This window comes from Nothoprocta perdicaria, unplaced genomic scaffold (assembly GCF_003342845.1).
Source record: "Nothoprocta perdicaria isolate Ctin4 unplaced genomic scaffold, notPer1 scaffold_231, whole genome shotgun sequence".
Lineage (NCBI taxonomy): Eukaryota > Metazoa > Chordata > Aves > Tinamiformes > Tinamidae > Nothoprocta > Nothoprocta perdicaria.
This window is the reverse complement of record NW_020455457.1, coordinates 215250-234956: the sequence shown is the minus strand read 5'-3', so window position 1 is coordinate 234956 and position 19707 is coordinate 215250. Positions and strand designations below refer to the sequence as shown.

General features: G+C 39.0%; 1 protein-coding gene across 1 annotated transcript in view; it reads right to left on the bottom strand.

Moving 5' to 3' along the window:
• Positions 1–19707, bottom strand: part of SPIDR (scaffold protein involved in DNA repair) — a 187565-nt gene that overhangs the window by 7353 nt on the left and 160505 nt on the right. Inside the window, exons 11-16 of the mRNA XM_026039510.1 lie at positions 18894–19052; positions 9805–9892; positions 7544–7687; positions 7389–7448; positions 3631–3829; positions 2391–2543 (exon numbers count right to left, since the gene is read on the bottom strand). Of these exons, the coding sequence (XP_025895295.1) occupies positions 2391–2543; positions 3631–3829; positions 7389–7448; positions 7544–7687; positions 9805–9892; positions 18894–19052 (803 nt within the window). The remainder of the gene's footprint in view (positions 1–2390; positions 2544–3630; positions 3830–7388; positions 7449–7543; positions 7688–9804; positions 9893–18893; positions 19053–19707) is intronic.

Below are 19707 nucleotides of genomic sequence, written 5' to 3'. Positions count from 1 at the left end.
ACATTCATAATGTGACTACTCCAAGGCCCCAAGCATCCTGATGCAAATCTGCATTGGCCCAGCTTAGAGCAGGAGTTTGGACCAGATGAACTCCAGAAGTTCCCCACAAACACAGTTACTCTGTGATTCTATTTATACACCTGGTAAACTGCTTCCTAAATTTCCCTTCCAAATAATGACTCGTCAGCCGGAGCCTGGCAGGCAGGACAGTCTGCACCCCCTCCCACCAGACCTGGCATCCTTGGAGGCGCTGATGCTGTGATTAATTGCTGCATCTTTGGACGGGGAACTGAATGACCACCTACATTTTTTCACTGACTAAGAAGATGTTTTTCCAGTGCAGCCTCCCTAAGAAGGTATCCTGCCAAATCCCGGAGCGTCGGAGAAGGAGGAAAATAACGGGCAGGGGTGACACTGCCGGAGGAAGAAGCGCCTCTGCGGCACCTTTACGTGTTGGGTGAGAGGAGGCTACGTACAGCGTACGTAGGTGACCAGAGGCACAGGAAGTGAAAGGAGGGCATGAAGGAGCCTGGAGCCAAGCACACACTGCGCCACACGGAGAGAAGCCCTGGGAGCTTTTCTAGAACACATAGAGAGGCTGAGGGAATTTCACAGCGGTGTCTTTTCCTGCAGGAATTGCTCCATTGGATACGTATTTTCTCACCAACAAAGGAGGGTTAATGCTGTTAACTTTGCTTCTTCATTAGAAGGATGCAAATGCTAACTAATCAGATTTAAAAATAGGGACTATCACAAATGCAATTAAACTATCATAAATGCAATTAGTTACACTAGCAAACACACACACACAAAAGAAAGGGAAATAYGTACATACATATGCATAGGTACAAGAAAAGGTATTTTCTACTCTACATCATGCCCAAAGTGTGGGAACATACTGATAAAAGCTACCTAGACCAATTTCAGATTAAGCTCCACAAACACAAGATTGTAGGATTAAGGCTGTCATTCTTTCATATGTAATGAAGAACAGGGAAAGTCGGACACCTTTGAGGTATGCAAAGGAAATGCTTGTTTATACAAAGAATCACAAAGGCTTTCTGTGCTTTGCAGGAAAAAAAAAAAGAAAGGAGAGAAATATTTTGCTTTATTCTAGTATATACACTGTCACCTGGATAAAAGAATAAAAACATTTCTTCTGCTTGGTAAATAAAAGGTAGGAGCGGGGGAAGTGGTAACTGTTAGYGTAACTACTGAAGAAGTCGGGATAAAGAAAAGCCAAAAAATATTTCATAACTGTGATAAAAATATCTTTCAAGCAACTCACAATAATGATGAGATGTGCATAACGACCAACGCTTAGAGTGAAATGCCTGTAGCTGTGTTTGTTTCTCATTATGCAGTTTGAGCGCTTAAGATTTGTCAGTACAATGTGCTCATATATTAATCATGGAGACACTGCTAACCGGTGGCTCTACCAAAACAATTTCTTTTTTTAGTAATGGTTCTCAGTGGGTTTTTTTGCTTGTTTGTTTTGTTCTGTTTTGCTTTACACTAAATATTGCTTTAGAGCTGACAAACTTCTTTACTACACTTTAGAACCATTATTTACTGTTATTCTATAGATCCTTTCAAATGTTTCAATGCATAGTTGAAAGTGTACATGTGAACCAGTATCACGAATTTTCTACAAGAGTTACTGTGGTCTTAAGAGTTAAAGAAAGGAAATTATATTTAAAAGGTGCAATTTATTGGCTTTTATATGTTTTTTTTCCTTAGAGGCCCTCCACAACTGCGAAGTTTAAGAGGCTGCCTGGACAAAGTGTTAGAACCTCCACTGTAAGAAGTGTCTCTGTGTGATCAGGAAAAGTTAGAAAATACCTTGCAAGAAACATTTCCTCGTAGTTAGTGGTAGGACTGAGGTATTAGACCAAGCAGTGATCCAAAGTGGTAAGCAAGGATTGGCCAAGTTAAGCTACATATCTATGGTGAAACATTAAATTGCCTTATTTCGGCAAAGCTTCAGGGAAAGCAGAAGCTAATCCCTGCCATTCAGAACCTGGCTAACACATCCCTCTGCTGAAAAAATGTTGGTATACCTTGGTATTGCCAATATCAACAAGGCTGGTGTGAACAGAAGGCTCCTGAGAGAAGACAGCGTAGGAAGGACTATAACAAAACAGATTGTATATCAAACATTTATTCYGGGGTATTGTGAGTGGGAGCAGTAGCCAAGCACAGCTTGGCCATTAGAAGACAAACAGAGCCTGCAAAGAGGTATAAAAGCTTGAATATCCTAATGACCTAAAACAGTACCAAGCTTTTATATCCCTACATACCGTTTGTGCAAGCAATCAATAGGAGAACATGAAAGATTAAAGTGAACACAAAGAATTAAGCTCATTCATTTCAGGAAAGGCCATACGAACCTCTTACAGTACAGATGGAATTGGCCTGTGTGGTAGAATCCAGCTCGTCGAGTTTGACAGGGCCAGTCAGCTCCCTGAGGTCAGCACCGGCAGCCGAGTACAAAAGAGGCTTTTGTAACAGGAGAACAGTACGTTCAACACAAATAATCCTACCTGCCAACASAGACATTTCAATTCAGTACAGTAACAAGGAAGAAGGTGACCATGTTAATCGTCATGGCCAATAAAGACAATCGTCTCTGCCAGCTGCTAAACAGATGGGTAGACTCCATCAGGTGTTCTCCCTGACAAAATATTTTGGTTTCAGTGATACAGGCATCACACACTGGTTTGTTACACTTCTCGACTYCTGGGGAAAAAAAGATATCAAAGAAAATTGTAACATGGCAAAAGAGAATTGGCCTTCATTCAGAGTGCACGGTAACATTCCCTGGAATGTGCAGTTATTGCCTCTTCCTCATCTTCCTCTCTAGGTTTTGTTTCAAATAATAGAAAGAGAAGGTGTATGAAATACTATATTTTCCAAAGCAGATTTTTTTTTTCCCATTTTGCATGAAATAGGTATGAGCTCTGCTAGAAAAGGGAAATGGGCAGGTTAGCAGATGCAGTAAAGGGCACTGAGCCATTTACACAGCCTGGTGCTTCCGAATCTACCTTCATTTGGTGACTGAAAGCTACTGACTTCAAATGTGACCTGCATGGATGTATAAAAAATAAATAAGAGCAACTACAGGATGAATGGAGAACTAAACTTTCTTCTTAATGACCTGTACAGTGGTAAAGGCTCCTGCTAATATGATGTAGGCTAGTTTCTAACAAGCTGTCAAGCCTTTGGATTCACCATCTTGCTTCTTTTAGAGGCAGTAAGTTCAATATAACAGGTTTTTGCACAACCCTCAAAATGATGAAATTAAGTTTCCTAACACCTTTGAGTCTTCTATCAGCTATCCATTTTGACTGACACTAGTCATTAGGGAAGACAACAGTCATTAGGGAAGATGGACAGGCATACAGTAAGATCACTTAATTTCTCACTTACTTCAGAGACCAAGCCAAAAACATAAAAAAAAGAAAACAAAACCTACAGTGTAATCTACAGTTACACCCAAATTCAAATTTCTCTTCCCAAACTTGTCATGATTTATGTTCACGTGAGAAGGAAGGTCTTTGCAGGTCCCCTGCAGCAGGGGCAGAGATGAGGACGTTATTTCCGTGCGATCCCAGCTCGAGCCAAACTCACCCTTTCCCCACAGGGCGTCCCTGAAGAAGACGAAGCGCGAGGCGGCCGCGAGCGCTTCCCTCACCTCCGTGCCGAGAACACACGGAGCAGCAACGGACACAGCAGCAACTTTCGGAGCTGCAGGAGCCACGTTTTGCAATGTGAAGTCAGTCACAAACAGCCAAATCTCCCTTTGATTTATAGGAACACTGGGTTTTGTCTACGGTTTCCAAAAAAAAAAAAAAAAAAAAAAAAAAAGAAAGAAAAACAGAATACAGTCATTAATTTTTAGGAAAATGAAAGACTACAAAAACATCTCCAAGTAACTAGTAAAACTGACATGCTCTGCTATATTTAAGGTTTGTGGACCTTAATCCACTCAGCTTTAGTGGATTTTTTTCTCAGATAAAGACTAACATCTACCTTAAATTAACTTTCTGAGCTTGACCCACCGGGATCTTGAATTTACCTTAAACAACTATCATGTCATAACATAACTGACTCTGAGTGTACTTGGGATCTGAAAATGTTTTATAAAAAGTTAATTATATGGTTTTATGAATAAAGAATTAAACAAATTTATTGTCTTAAAAAAAGAAAGACTTACTATTTTTATTTCTATGTAAGCATTTTTTCTCATGTTTTGTTATCTGATTCTCATGAGCACCACTCCTTGGCTAAGAGCTAATATAAGTTACAAAGCTGGAAAACGTCCCTTCCATTGAACAAACAAATCTCTAAATTTTTGAATGAAACACAGAAATAGGAAAGCAGATGACTTGTAAGAATTACAGGAATCCATGATGAAAACAGAAGTTTCCTGCCTGCTTAAAACGGATATAAAAATATTCTGCTATGGTTAAAATAAAGTATATSATAATGGTGTCACACCATTATCATATTGTCATATATCACTATATCATAAATGATGTCACACCAACATATCCACCTGTTATGTCAGGCTTTGTATTTGRAAACAATTATCAGTACTAAATCAGTAGTTTTTTTCTTTCTTCTTTTTTTTTATATCAGTATGAGAAGAAGACAGAGTAGACAAACATTACATTCATATCAGTATTACTAAAGACTCTAACAAAATCAGATGGGTTACCATTTAACCATACCTTTTTTTTTTTTTTACTCTATAATAAAACTTTTATAATCTGTGTGTGTTTGTGTGTGTGCAAATTCTCTCATATTTTAGAAAAGCTAGGTTTAACAACAAAACATATTTCACCTTTATCAGTCCAAGCAATTTGTAATTCTTAAGATTTTAATATTTTAAAATACTTATCTGAAATTAAGTTGCTTAATTCTTTAAACAATTTGTATTATTWATTAATCCCTCAAATAAAAGTTCATGCATAAAATATTTAAATTATATTTAAATATCACTGTGATTGGTAAGATACATATTAGATAAATATATCAGCTCCCAATTTGCATTTCTTGATCTTAATGTAATGTGATGAGAACTCCAAGTTTTTGTCTGAAATCGAATTCAAGCCTTGAAAATGTTAAACATACCAAATCAGCTTTTTGTTCAYGCTAACAAAAACAGCTCTAAGAATCAATAGGGCAACAGGAAATAATTACTGGTAAAACTTGTAACTTAACCATTATAGCTATTCCTTAATACAATATCCGCTGCCGATTGCATTTACATGGCTTCCCTGTATAGCAGCTACATGCACTCGGAGTGCCTGCTCTACACCGATAGCATTAAAACAACTTCAAAGACAGGCTTTGTAAAGCTGCCCCGGGAGAATTACTAACACATTAAAGGCTGGTCTGCAGAAGAATCATGCAAAAAGTAAATAATAACAACAGCAAAACTCACAAGTTAGCATAAAATCATCATCTTGCTATGTGTGACAATTTGTTCTGAACAGAGAGGACACAACAGACAAATAGCAGCAGGATTGAGTTATAAGGAAGGACAGCTCCTCAACCACAGATGGAATATATTTCCTCATTTTCCTTCGGCACCGCAGCACAGATTCTGAGTAACAAGAAGGGCGAATTTCCATCCCTCCTTTACACAAATGGAGCATCTCAGAATACTGCAGCTACAGGCAATAAATCCTATTTTTACAGCACATTTGAAATAACTCGTGTAGCAGATTGTTTAATAACAAGTCTGCAAAATAAGTCCCTTCACATATTCTAGCTTGACAGTTTTGCACGGGAAGGATGAATCTTCCTGGCAGAAAACAAGTCGGGGTTTGTGCCATTCTTCTGGAACGCAGGCAACCGATGCACTAACAGCAGGTACGTGCATTTCCATTCACGGAGCAGTCATGCAAAAGCCAAATCCTTTCTRTTGCTTTTTGCAATATTACTTTCAAAAATGTATGAGCTCAGTATTGTTTGCTTATGATAATTTAGTGCTCACAGTTCTGCAAGTGAATAGCCATTAAATAAAACGGCTAAGAAACTTTCTAGCAGCATGAAAAAGTTGACTYTTTTTCTTCTATCAAACAAGCTCTTATTCTTCAAAAACATATCTATTCCAGCACACTGCATCTTTTCCCTAATTTAGTGATAAAATACATGTACAGAACAATACTGACGGTGCAACAATACTGACGRTGCACATCTCAGATGCTGTTGGTTTTGGTTTCGTGCCTGAAACCAAAAATGTCTGACTAAGCTATCACTTCCTAATCTCTATAATCTTTTGTCCTTTTTTTTTGTTTTTAATAAAACAGTTTTCTTGGAAATAGGACAAGCCCACACATAGATCTGCCCATCTTTCTGTTAGCGCCCTGAAGATCACATCACACTGGCCATAATTTCAAACGCATGCAAATGCCCCACTGCCACTTACCATGGAGAAAACACTGCCAAGTGAGAAAAGATCCTCCCCAGCACAGGAGTTCAAAGTTCTCCCTGCCTAAAGATCAAATCATAAAGTATTGGCTCTTGAGGCGAGAGGACGAGACCTAAATTAAATTTGGGTCTCACAGTGGTGGGGAGCATCTCCAGCTATTTTGCTGCCCGTTCTGGAATTTCTTTGTCTTTGGTTCATATGCTTTGATTCACACTTTGTTTCTTGTGGAGCTGATGGACAATTATAAATTATCCTCCACCAGGATTCAGTGCTGGCTGTACTAGGATCCAGTTGCCAGGAAAAAATAAATAAATCAGGAACAAAAAATTCCTTTAACTACTGAGGGAGTTAGCAACATTCTGAAAGAAAATTGTAGCGTCATTCAGCAACAAATAAATAAAACATAATTATAAGCTTTCCAACATAATATGGATGACAGATGTATTTACCTAAGAGTTCCTCCTTTTTTACTAACTGGACCATAAAAGCCAAAATTGCCTGAGGGGCTTCTCTTGAAGTCAACAAAAATTGTCCACTTGCATGCAAAGAGCCAAACGGAGTTTTTATATAACCACCGTCTCTTAAATTCTGTCCCCAGACACTCAGCTGGCTGGAGCTTTTCTGCATGTATCTCGGTATTCAGCTCCACTGCAAGCCTCAATGAACCCCCTGGGAGCTCCTTACCAATATGCAGGGGAAATATTGTCTCTGATTAGACAACACTTAATTGAGAAATAATTAATCTTCTAGACTAAATGATACAGGGACTGAAAATRCAATTCACTGTGCCCATTCACAGGCATATTAGACTTGTTGATAATTCTCCTCATACAGGTCTGGAAAATAATCCACAGAAAATGTTTTTCCTCTCAACAAGATYGATGCTTTCTTCACACATCCATTATACTGAGCTTAAATATATTTCATTGCTACATGAAAAGATTACCTGAAGACGCAGATACAGCACTCGTGCCCAAAAGCTACAGCGTACATTACAACGGTCCATCTGAAAATAATTGTGCAAAAATAGGGAATGAGACAAACAGGGCACTAAAAATTTAGTGTTGCAAAATATGTCATCTGTTTTCTAAAGCAGATTACCTGAAAAATTTCCTTTAGACCATGAACAACTGGTGGTTGGTACAAATTAGCAATCTCTTCTTCCTCATCTACTTTCATATGTATTTCACCAGACTGTACGGTAAGAACGTAACAGAAGCTGGGAGGAGGAAGATTAGTTGTCATCTATTAAGAAACAAGTAAAAGAAACGGAACTTTAAAGAAAAGACACTTTCATTTGGTCAGTCAGCATTTATAATGATAGTAAATAAATACAGATACGGTTAAATAATAACAGTTCTCTAAAGTAGAAGTTGATTTAATAAAACAAGTGAAATCATCTTGTATGCATCATCCTTTCCAGAATTTGACATTGATCCTCATTAGAAAAACAGCTCATCATTTGGCACACTTGGCAAACACAGTGACTATTTCAAAATGGTTGTTTTTTTAAATTATTTTATAACATGGTAGAAGTACCCTGATTTTTTTTTTTTTTTTTTAAGTATCCATAACTATTCTGAGATTAGGGGACTTTTGCATGTGGGTGGGTTTTTGTGATAGTAAACAGCTGAAGAACTTTTAAAGCTGCCAAATTAAATCCAGGGCAGCACAAGGAGATAATGAAGAACAGGAACTCAAAACTACATTTTTTTTCTCTTTGTGCTACGCCAAATTTTTCTTTCCTCCTTAAAAAGTGTTGTGACGTAACAACTTTATCAATCTCCATTTAACGAGATCCCAAGCAAGAAAGCTTCTCAGGAATGAAAGACAATGTAGCAAAATATTTTTTTATTGTGCATTTGGTAAAACACAGTTCTAGGGATGTTTTCTGTTAATAAACCATTTCATTTACTGAAAAAAAATGAATCTATTGAAAACAGCTGCACATCCATTGAAAAAAAAAAATCTGCATAAGGAAGAAAACAGGCAAGAAGACATCAAATCAAGTTCTGTTTGCCTCCGACTATTAAATAAGGTAACTGAATGTACATGTGTCTCAAAAGAAGCCAGTTCCACTGATCTCTTCCCTACATTATCAGTGTGTTGGTAATATTACTTAGGTTTGTATGTATAACACTCTATCTACTTGCATAAAACTATAGCTTGTATCAAGAAAAAAGTATCACAATTCTCCCCAAAATTGTATACTGTAAGTCTTGAGCTTCTCTGGGAGGAATTAACATTTCAAACTTACGACAGAAGTGTAGATTTTATGATTATAGAAAGTTTCCTCCCTTTTTAGATGGCTAGTAATCTAGAGAAAGCGAAGATTGCATGGACATTATAATATAACATGAAACAACAGGTAAGAGTTTTGCTCTGTTCATAAATGATCTTGTTCTGTTGTCTACAATATTTTTACACAGAAAACAATCCGTTTTTCTCAGATTTCTTAAATATCATGGGATAATCGAGGAGAGAAGAGCGGCTTCACTCAGTTTCACTTGGCCAAGGAYTGAACTTTTTATTCTTCAACACAAACCCCCATATAATGTAAAGAACACTACCTTGTAGAGAAAAATGTCTCACAATTACAAGTAATATTCATCTCCAGTTTCCTTTTTTTTTCCCCTTGCTTTTTCTTCTTTTTAAAATCTTGCATCCTGATCGACTCCTAGGCTCTAACAAATTTTTAATACCACAAACGTATTCCCCCAAGAACAGCTACACAAAACAGCAGGACAGCACGGGCACTCGGTTATTCAGAAGCTTCTCAAATGATCTCATATTACTAAAATGCCACTCGGTACAAGAAAACTCCTTTTCCAATAGAAAAGCCAGTTAAAGGGTAATTAAAAGATGCAATTCTAAATCTGCAAAAGCATAGTAACTACTTAAATCCATTTAAATATCTCACACGGGAGATATTGGAGTCAGAATTATTCTAGCTAAAAAAGACCTGATTCCAGCAGTCAGGCTGCACTCACCAAAGCTAAGCTTTAGAAAAGCACCTTTGAATCTAAGGCCGAAGAGCTTTTCAAAAGAGCTAGGTTATATCATTGTACACAGACTTCTTAGTCATCTTCACACTATGGAATATCTCTTTCCTGCAGCAAGGAGAGGAATAATTTGCCTGGATGTTCTGGATTCTGGCTCTGGAGGATTAATGATGGGGTGACTGCATCATTTTGGAAACATGATCCTGATCAGGTTAGGGCAGGATGCAGCCAAAACCAGTAACAAAACGCAGTAGTTAAAGACACTGGGAGAAACTGATTCTCAAAATAAACATGAATACACTGCCAATAAAAATAGTAATTGTGAGTGAAGAAATACATTTCCACAATAACATGACTTACCATTTCAGAGTCTTGACTTTGCCCGGGAACTTTTACAGGCACTACTGGAGGCCACAAGCTGTCTATCAGACTAAAAAGTCCTAATGCCCTTCAAAAGAACAATAAAGTCGGGTTTAAAGTGTTTTCCAATATTATATGTCATATGAGAAGATCAATTTAATTATATGAATATTAATTTTAAAGATTAATATAATTCAAACCATTGCATGATTCTGAAAACAATTTTACATCACATTTGTTTTCTAGAGGCTGTTTCTGATTTGGTCTCATTAAAAYTCCATCTTTTCTGTTGCAGGGTGAGAGCAAGGCAAGGGACAGATGACATTCAGCGACAAGCAAGTCACATTTACTTCTTTGCCACGAACAAGCACCAGGGAAGCTGGTGGAGGGCACCAACAYCAACACAACTTCTGTTAAGAAACAGCTTTGTGACACAGCAGTTTTACTGGTAGATGAAACAAGATGTTTTGCCTCTATCATTTTTTTGTTTCGTACTTTTCTCTAGCACCTGGTCATACATGAACTTCTGATTGAAAAAAAGGTAAGATCTTTTCTTAAATGCACTTGGGCCCTGGAGTACAAATGTGCAGAGATCCATCTCCTTCCTACACATCCCCAATAATTTAGTTGTTTTATTTATTTGTGAAAGTTTCCAACTTTTTCCTTTAGAAACAAACATAAAATTAACAGCCCAGCATATCAAGGTGAAGGGGCCAGCCCCTCCAGCCCTCGCATTCGAAGCTGGAACCAGCAGCACCATGGTCGCCTGATACGTCAGCTGGGCAGCAAAGGCCACAGTGTCTGAGGGAGCGGCCAAGAAGAGCTAAGGGCAGAAAACAGCTACAACCAACTCCAGAAGGCTTRATTTTAAAGCTCTTGATTATTCTGTCCTAGTTCTCCGGGAGTATTTCATACAGCTAATGGCAGAGATGTGGATTTTAAGCTGCCTTCCAGGGCAAACAGCTCRTCCACCAAATTAAGAAAGCTGAAATGGCTCTAGAAATGAAGTCACACGCTTGCTGCAGGTGTTACTTGCTCCTGTAGCAGAAGCTGCAGGCAGCGCATACATGGGCTATGGCCCTGAAGCTCCTCACACCACGCAGCTTCTCTCCAAGGAGCGACAAGGAAGCTCTTCCTTGAGCTTCTGCCTGRGCTTACTGGTGCTTAGTTACTTCAGTATTGCACTATAGTCTTTCTCTCTTGATCCTTGGGTATTTATACTTTGGGAGTCTGTAAGTCAGTGAACTATTTCAGTGTTTCTTTGTAAAGTATCACGTCACCTGTGATACAACATTAATAATGAAGCCTGGTGGATCGTCAACCAGATGTTTTATGAATGTGCATCTGTGTGCGTCATCACATACACATCACATACATACACATCAACTTACAGCAAATAAACTAAGTTGTTCTGTTTCAACTATAATCACATCTCCACACAGACCTTACATTGGTCCCTCACTGAAACCTGTATTTTGAAACTTGCACAAGAGACATGAAGTCCCTCCTCGCTCTGTACACGTCCTCCAGCTTGCAATCACGTATCAGCACGTTCAGGGTATCGGGCAGCTGCCCTCAATTACTTGTGACCTGTCGGAGGAGGTGACCTATCGCTTGAACTAGGAGCACTTCAATTACTAGCAAATTACTCCACTTGTTTACAAGAGAGACAGTCTCCTGAACGCCTTGGACTCATCCCTTCCCTCGACAGCGGTCAGGCGAAGGACGGGGCTATTTAGCACCTGCAGCTCCAAGTCTCCGCAGGCTCCAAGCCCTGTCTCCAAGCGGCAGCCCCACTCCGGAGCAGGCGCCGGGTGTCCCTGCCGAGGCAGCTCCCGCCCGGCCGCCCCGCGTGCGCCCCGGGGGCAGCCAGGGCTCCCCTCTCACCTACGGCTTCCGTCACCCCGCTGCAGACACCGCTACGCTCTGCATCCCCCGCTGCAGAAAATAATTATCCTCGCAGAAAGAATAAACCCCATCCTCTTTATTGGCCGCACAGACTCAAATCCCACTTCAATCTGACGGGAACAATGGGTGTCTTTTATCCAATATGTGTCTCCTTCCTCAGCTACAGGGGCAGGGCAGGGGACGAGCAGCTGGCCCCGTGCTGCGCTGAAGGGACGCGGGCAGCCCCAGCGAGCACCAAGGGCCTGTCTCACTTCACAGGGCAAAACGAAAACTCAGCAGCTTGGCCCTGTGAGTGTCAATTGTTGGTCACTCTATTYAAAAAAATAAAAATAAAGACAAAAATGTAATGACAAAAGGACAGACCTCAAAAAAAGGAAAAGTAGCATAAGAAGTGAGAAGAAACAGGGCCAAGGATAAAACAAAACATGCAAAATATTCTGAATAATATTTTTTTCTACTTAAGAGACAAGGAATCTATTCTAATATTCTATAGCTTTGTTTAAAAAAAAAAAAAGAATAAAACAAAAAACAGAACAACAGCAACAAGCATTAATCATCATTAATCTCATAATCTTCCAGACTGAAGTGAAATCTATATTGGTTAAAATCCTTTTGTTACTCATTGAATACATGGACATCCAGCAGTTATCGACCAACCACAAAGACCTCCAGTGGCAATGTAATCGAAAGACACAGAAGGATGGAGCCATGAGAGTCCTCTGCACGCAGGTACTCTTCTCTCCCATAAACATGTATCCTCAAGCCTTGCTTACACAGAATGTTTTTTATATATATATATATATAAATATATATATATGTATGGGTTTTGTATACACAAAGGTATGTGTATATACACTTAATATATTCTTAGTATTCAACGTGCTTTAGAAGTACTCACTTTTACTTTGAGTTATTGAATTACGGTACACCGTTTCCACATATCCATAAACACAAACTGCTGTGGATCCACACAGCAAGCCCGGAATTTTCAACCTTTCCCACCATGAAACAGGCTCAATATGTGGTTGAGAGAACGCAAAATGCACCTTCCGCAGGGGCACAGGTCACTTCTGCCAGGACGAACAGACCATGTTAAACCCCTGGACGAGGCAGACGCGGCCCCGGCGCGGCGCGGAGGTGGAGGCCGCTCTCGTGCTCCTCTCGCTCCTTCCTCCCCGGCTCAGCAAGGGCCTGGAGTCTCCTGCTGCTTCTGACCTTCTCGGCCCGTGGTGCCCRTTGCTGCAGAGCCACGGGGCTGGCACTGGGGTGGGCACCCACGTGTGGGGCTGGCACTGCGGTGGGCACCCACATGCTTGCTTTGGGATGTCCCATAAAGCCCACGTGCCAAGGAAAGGCGTGCAGAATTATATTAAGCTACCCCATAAAAAGATAAACGAGCTACATACCTACAGCTCCAGTACCCGGCTCTGTAGAAATTTCCCTCTTTTTATACTACCGACTATACTGCAAATACCAAACAACTTCAAACTTTGATTTTTAAAGCTTCTATCTCACTGGCTTTCTGTTCCTTTCCTTAAATTATACTAAGGCGCTAAAATGCAAAACAAAAAAGTGATGTGGCAGCTTATTTGACAATTTACTGAAGATACTGCATCTCTCTAATTAACATGAAGTTTTACCTATAGTTCTGGTCCAATAACATGATATGCGACAAGCCTGAATGTATTTTTTTGACATTAGAGCTATACTGCTGTGATTTCTGACCAAAACACAYGGTGTGGGGGATTTTTCAGTTTTAATAATTACAACACAGGGTCAAAGGAAAATAACTGGACAGCGAACGCATCAGAAACGGCACAGACAGAAGAACAAGGAAAACAAAGGCACATAACTAAGAAACGAAAATGGGCCGAGTCGARTTTATGTAAGGGGACCCCTAGGAAGACTCCAGGACTCCTCTCCAATATCTTCCAGGGTTCAATGGGGACTCAAGGCTTAGCAGATCCCCCTCTCCACAACTCTAGTTCTAGTCTCAAACCGTTTTCTTTTGGCACTAACATAGGCTCAAATGGTCTCACTTTGCAGGCTCAGAAACTAAAAACTCAGAAATAAAGCAATTTCTAGCTCCCCATGAATCATCTCTTTGATCAACACTTAAAAAGAAATTCACTAATAGTCGCCCAGTGCACGAGGATGCGTATGAATATCAAAAGGCAAGAAATTCAAAATAAACTGGACACTGCAGCTTAGCTCTCCCTCTAACTGACCCAGGAGGATCCTTCATAGATGCTGGGCTACACCCATTGACTTAAGCAATACAATAAGCATAAAGWTTTTTTTTTTTTTAAAGTAACATCTCAGACAAAATCTAAACAGCTAGGAAGAATGGTTGGCTTTCTTTCTTTCCTGAGTTTTAGGACACCTGTTGAGATATATGATTTTTTTCGTRTATCTTAAGAATATGTCATTAAGATATATGATTTTTTTCACAAAATAATGTATTTACCTACTTTAATAACTCAGCCTTCTCTAGCACATTGGAAATTATGCCTAATATATTAAAACATTGATTTTTTAACACAGAATTACTTTTGATGTAACATGCCTCTTTTGTCTTCTCCAGTGCTGGTTATTAAACAGACTCAGGATAGAAGCACTGAAGATGGAGGCAGTAGTCCATGCTGGTTAAAAAGAAGAAAGCTCAAGAAACAAAATCCATTTCTGATATATATCACAGAATCACAGAATCCAGTCATAAAAAAAAAAAAAAAAAAAGAGTAACACAGATATTCAAAACTTTAATTACTTAAATTACGCTTTAAACAGAACTCAGCTTTTAACCACAGCAATTACTGCAATGTTTCAGGACCTCAAAACCTCAGAGATGTGGGTGGCTCTTTCAGATGGCAGCCTTTTTGGAGGAGGGAAAACCAAAGGAAGGAAGTTGTGACTTCCTTGCGCTGTGGAGAGTTCTTACTATTACATTTCCTGTCAACGTCTAGCAGTTGAACAACCTTCTTTGCAGGCAGTCAGCAGTGGTCCCATCTGCTGAGTGCAGAGCAAAGGTATATAGCAAAAAATAGAGGAAAAAGAGGCTAAAAGAAGAAGAAGAAAAAATTTGGGCAAAATAGTGACAGTAATATTAGGACAAATTTAGGAAGATTTCACATTTCAGCATCTAATATATAAATTTCTAAAATTACAAAAAAACAGCAATTTTTCTTTAAAAACACAGAAATTTCTCAGTGAAACATAAGACTAGTGGATCAAATTCAGTATTCAGACCCTACTTCAGAGCCTAGAAGTGAATGCACCAGGCAGCATAGCAAGCAATTACGGAGCAGCCTGCCATTAATTAATGGTTGGGTTGTGTGCCAAAGCTTATGAGTTGATGTATACCTCAAAATATTTCACCCTGTCCTGTGTAAATGTGGATTATAGACCAATCCATACAATGGTTGCATCTATTTTTCAATCTTTTTGAGATTTTTTTTTAATTTAGGGACAAAATTTGTACTGACATCCTGAGTTAATTATATATTATGTTAAAGTATTTTTTCTTTGCATTTTTAAACTGGTGTAATCTTTCTGTTCTGCTGAATAGAAACGTTTCATGTTCCAAGAGAAATGATAAAGACACAGAAACAGGTAGGTCTGTTACAGCCAGAAATAAAACAACTCACTGTCAAAACAGATGAAAAGGCACAAATTGTGGAGAAAAAGAAATATATATATTAAAAAAAAATTACATACTATATATTTTACAAATACAAGGAGATATATATCTCCTGTGTATAAGTCCACTCAGGGCTTTAAAAGCACAAAACTAACATCCATGTCCTTAAGACAGATACCTAACTGCAAAGTTTATCTCTGCTCATTGGATTTAACTGCTGCTGTTAGGATAAAAGCAGATTCTGACAATTCATAGGTTATTTCCTCTTGACACTTTTCAGTGAATGCTCGGCCCCTGTACCAAATTGCATCCATTTAGTTACTGGTTATACTGGCTGTACCTGAAAAAAAAAATAGAAAATAAAAAGGGGGAGATCTACTGGAACAGCAGGGTTACATATTGGCTGCACTGCAGGCTGATTTTAACTGATATTTGTGTCTCCAGCAGCACTCCAAAGAAATCTCACTTCCTCTTTCTCAAGAGGCTAAATTTAAAAGACTGACATAAGGGGCAGTGGGAGGATGAGAGAGAGTAGACACCTCTAAGGATCAAGCATCCAGCAGCAGATCAATGAACATTTTCCAGCTTTCTAACCCTCATAACTTCCACTCCCTGCTCTGATGATMCTAAGCGGGCAGGCTGGGGAAGAGTTGAGCAGAAGACTCAGGGACAAACACATAGGAGAGGGAAAAAGATGTCAAGAAACAGATAGTGAACCACATCCATGTTGTTAACTGAGGTGCTACAACACCCATTCCTACCTGATTCCAACTTTAACCAACCCCTCAAACSCAGACTAGAACAACAGCTGTAAAGAAAAACACTGGACAAGTCACGACAACTTAGCCATGACTCAGCCACGTCCACCCRTCTTACAAGATTACCAGAAACTGGACAGCACATGGAAAACCACTTCCTCTATTTTACTGCCCAGGGAAAGGTTTCTTGCAGTGATGGCTTTGAGGAGTGGTTTCCATGAGGTTTGGGACCTATTTTGAGAGTCCCCCAAATCAATGAAGGACTTTCAGATGACCTCTTGACTTTTTAGAGTTGGTCTCTTTCATAGTTTTTAAAGCACACAGGTAYTCAAAAAACATATTCAACACTAATAGTGCCTCCTAGATGAGATTACTACAAACCTAATTTTGCACAGGCTTGTTCTTGGTCAAGACATGACACAGATGTTTAAGTTCTTAGCCCACTTTCTACTTGGAAAACAAGTATTTTCTCATCAGGTCCATTCTTTGATCCATTCTACAGGACAAGTCCATTCAAGTTAGGTTTAGATCCAGGTTATCACCTGCATGTAAAATAACACATTTTTGCACATTTTTGCACAATAGTGGTGGTCCACTGATGCAAAAACCTTGAGCAACTTCTATTTGGTGAAGGAGAATCACCTCCGAGGGTCTGAAGGAGCCCTCTGGCTCTGTAAGGAAGATTACAGTCCACGTGACTGTGGGACAGCAGGCACATATGGGATCTCATTAGCTGTTCTTGGCTTACTCCAGATCATGAGTTCCAAAGGCGGACTTTTCCCTCACATTTCCTACATTTGATTCCCTTTCACCCACATTAAAAGCCACTGTCAGATTCCTGGAAATGAACAGYTTAAGAAGAGCCGTGTCCTTCCAAAAACCAACTGGCATTTGGGAACAAAATCCCCTGGAAGGCGCCCTGGCGGGGCAGAGCCCACAGCTCCTGGCAGACCAGGGTCCCTGCCAGCCTCTGTCCCGTGGCCACGACCTGTGTGGATAATGATGCTCTCGGGAAAGAAGCGCTCCTGGTATTTATCCCAACTAGCTTTGCTGTGGTTTCCATCACACCTAGAATGACACAAAACGTGTCCCAACACTTAAGAGTAATAACAAGTTTTAAAGCCAAAMTTGGGCTGAAACAATTAAGGGAAAAAAAATTAAATAAATCCCTCCATGATTCCCYCACCCACCCATTTTCTACAACGAAATCACGTTTTAGCCACCGCGCTGCCCCTGGAGCTACACTAGCCCTTTTCCTTTGATGTTTCCTAGCAGGGTTACCACCAGCTCAGCTCCAGCTCCAGCTGAGGAGCCACCAGCATTTTCAGCAACGCGCTGCCTAAGCGTCCCCAGAAGTAACTTACTGCTGCTTTGAAACCGGATTCACATTAGGAAAAGTCTGGCTCTTATTAGCTAGGCCGAGTGCTGGAAACACCAGCAGCCAGTTGTAAAACTTCAGTTGTATCCAGAATTCCAAAGCCATTATTTAATTTGTTTGGAAAAAAAAAAAAAAAAAAGTAACTTAAAAAAAGAAAAAGCCAACAAAGTAATTAAGTAAGAAGACGTGTTTGTTATTAAAGATCCATAAAAATGTAAGTAGGCTTGAAATCCAAGGGATCTGAAAATTAACACTGCAAGCACATAAAAAGAAAAGCACACTGAATAGGGCTGGCTGGGAAACAGCAGTTCCATTTTACTAAACATTTCAAGGCTTTGAAATTTGTTTTTGTTCCAATATGGAGCAAAAAAAAAGAGAGACTTTTTGAACATTTTCATGAAAGGAAAATGAGAGAGAATTCACTCCCTCTGGACCTGAAAATAATCTTCCTAACAAAATTGTATCCAAAATAGATAATGTTTCCATGAAACATTCTGATTTTGATGAAGCAGCACTTTTCAACCAGAGCTTGGGGGGAAAAAGTCAGCAAAAATATCACAGCCAAAGGTCTAATACCAAARGTTTATCTGCACAGGACACTTGTATCAACATAAATTATGCTGAGAATTGAACCAACTTAAAGACATTTATAAATAAAGACAATTTATATAACTCCCCAAGCAAACACCATATTACTTTCCTTAAAAAGGATAATCTGTAAAATAATTGCCCTCTATAAAGTATTTTTTGTTTGATTAAATAACATATTTTAGTTTAAGAATGTTACAGGAATCACAGAATTAGCAAAATTAAACATCATTTTCTTACTTATTTGGAGAGATTTTTTAAATAAATCTGTGACATTCCCATTTGAAAATGAGAATGGTTTTGTGCTTCAGGAGATTTTTTTTTTAAAAGGAACGAACTGTGTTCCCAAAGCCATATAGGTTTAACTGAATTAAGCTCTCATGTAGTAAGGAAATATATTCTTTCTCACAGATTCTTTGCTTGGCCAGCAAAATAGAGAAACATACTGCAGTTAACAGTTTTGCAATGAAAGGGAAGTACACTAATGTTTTTAAGTCTTTGCAACTAGTGAAGAGGAAGAAAACATTTATCCTGTATGCAATATTTCCTGAGGTAATCCTTCTCTGTAACTTGCTTTGCTAAATGTGTATTTGTGTGCTAGCTCCCTCACTGCCCATTTCTGAGCATGGTTGTGTYAATCCTATCTGCTCTAGTTGATGCCTACTTCATGCCCTGAGTATGGCAATTAGCACAGTTAATCAAACAAAGCCTGATTTTGGTTGTTCTTATCAGTTCTAATAAATATACCAAATGGAATGAAGGGCACCTCCTCTCTGCCAGCCTCAGCTCTTCAGCACCTTTTCCTAAGAGCTGTTCTCACCTTGCTCGTGTGGCTCTCTGCACAACTTTCATTCCAGCTAAGCAGCAGAATTTTCCTTCCCATCTCCTGCAATACTGTGCAATGTCTTCTGCAGGATCCAGGACCTGCAGCTGCACTTCGCTGAACATCCCATAGGCATCCTGGACAAGGAGACATAACCTGCAAAACAGTCCTCTGTTACTGAATTGCCTCTGTTCATAACAAACCGGTTTCTAAATAACAATTACTAAAATAGACAATTTCTAAAACATTTTCTAATTCTAATTTCTAAAAGCTGTATTATAAGTCTCAGAACTTGCAATACTGCAATAACTAGAAAATTCCTACTAAATAGTGATACTGGTATGAGTTAAAAAAAATAAAATCAACAGCACGACATCTTTTCTTACATACATTTGCACAAAGCCCATGAATGAAATAGTGAAGCATGCCTGAAAATGAGAATAAAAGCYTCACRCTGGGRAGCACATAAACGAATTGCAAAGAAAGTGGAGTCTTTGCCTAACTTGAAGTGAATTCTGCAATGMGTACAGAAGAATGATGCCAATGCGTACAGGCATATGTGTGTGTATATAGCTTATGTAATCATACAAATTCTGCTTAGAAGTAAACAAAGCAACATATTTCACAAGAAATAATCACAAACACTGAAACTTGTAAAACATATAAATATTACTTTTTCTCTGAAATTAAGAGTTCTGAGAATCCAAAACCAGCGAACACATCAAATTTTATTTCCTTTTTTTTTTTTTTTTTTTTTTTTTCTGAAACACCAGCATGCAAAAGCCATATGTCTGAATATGCTGATAAAATT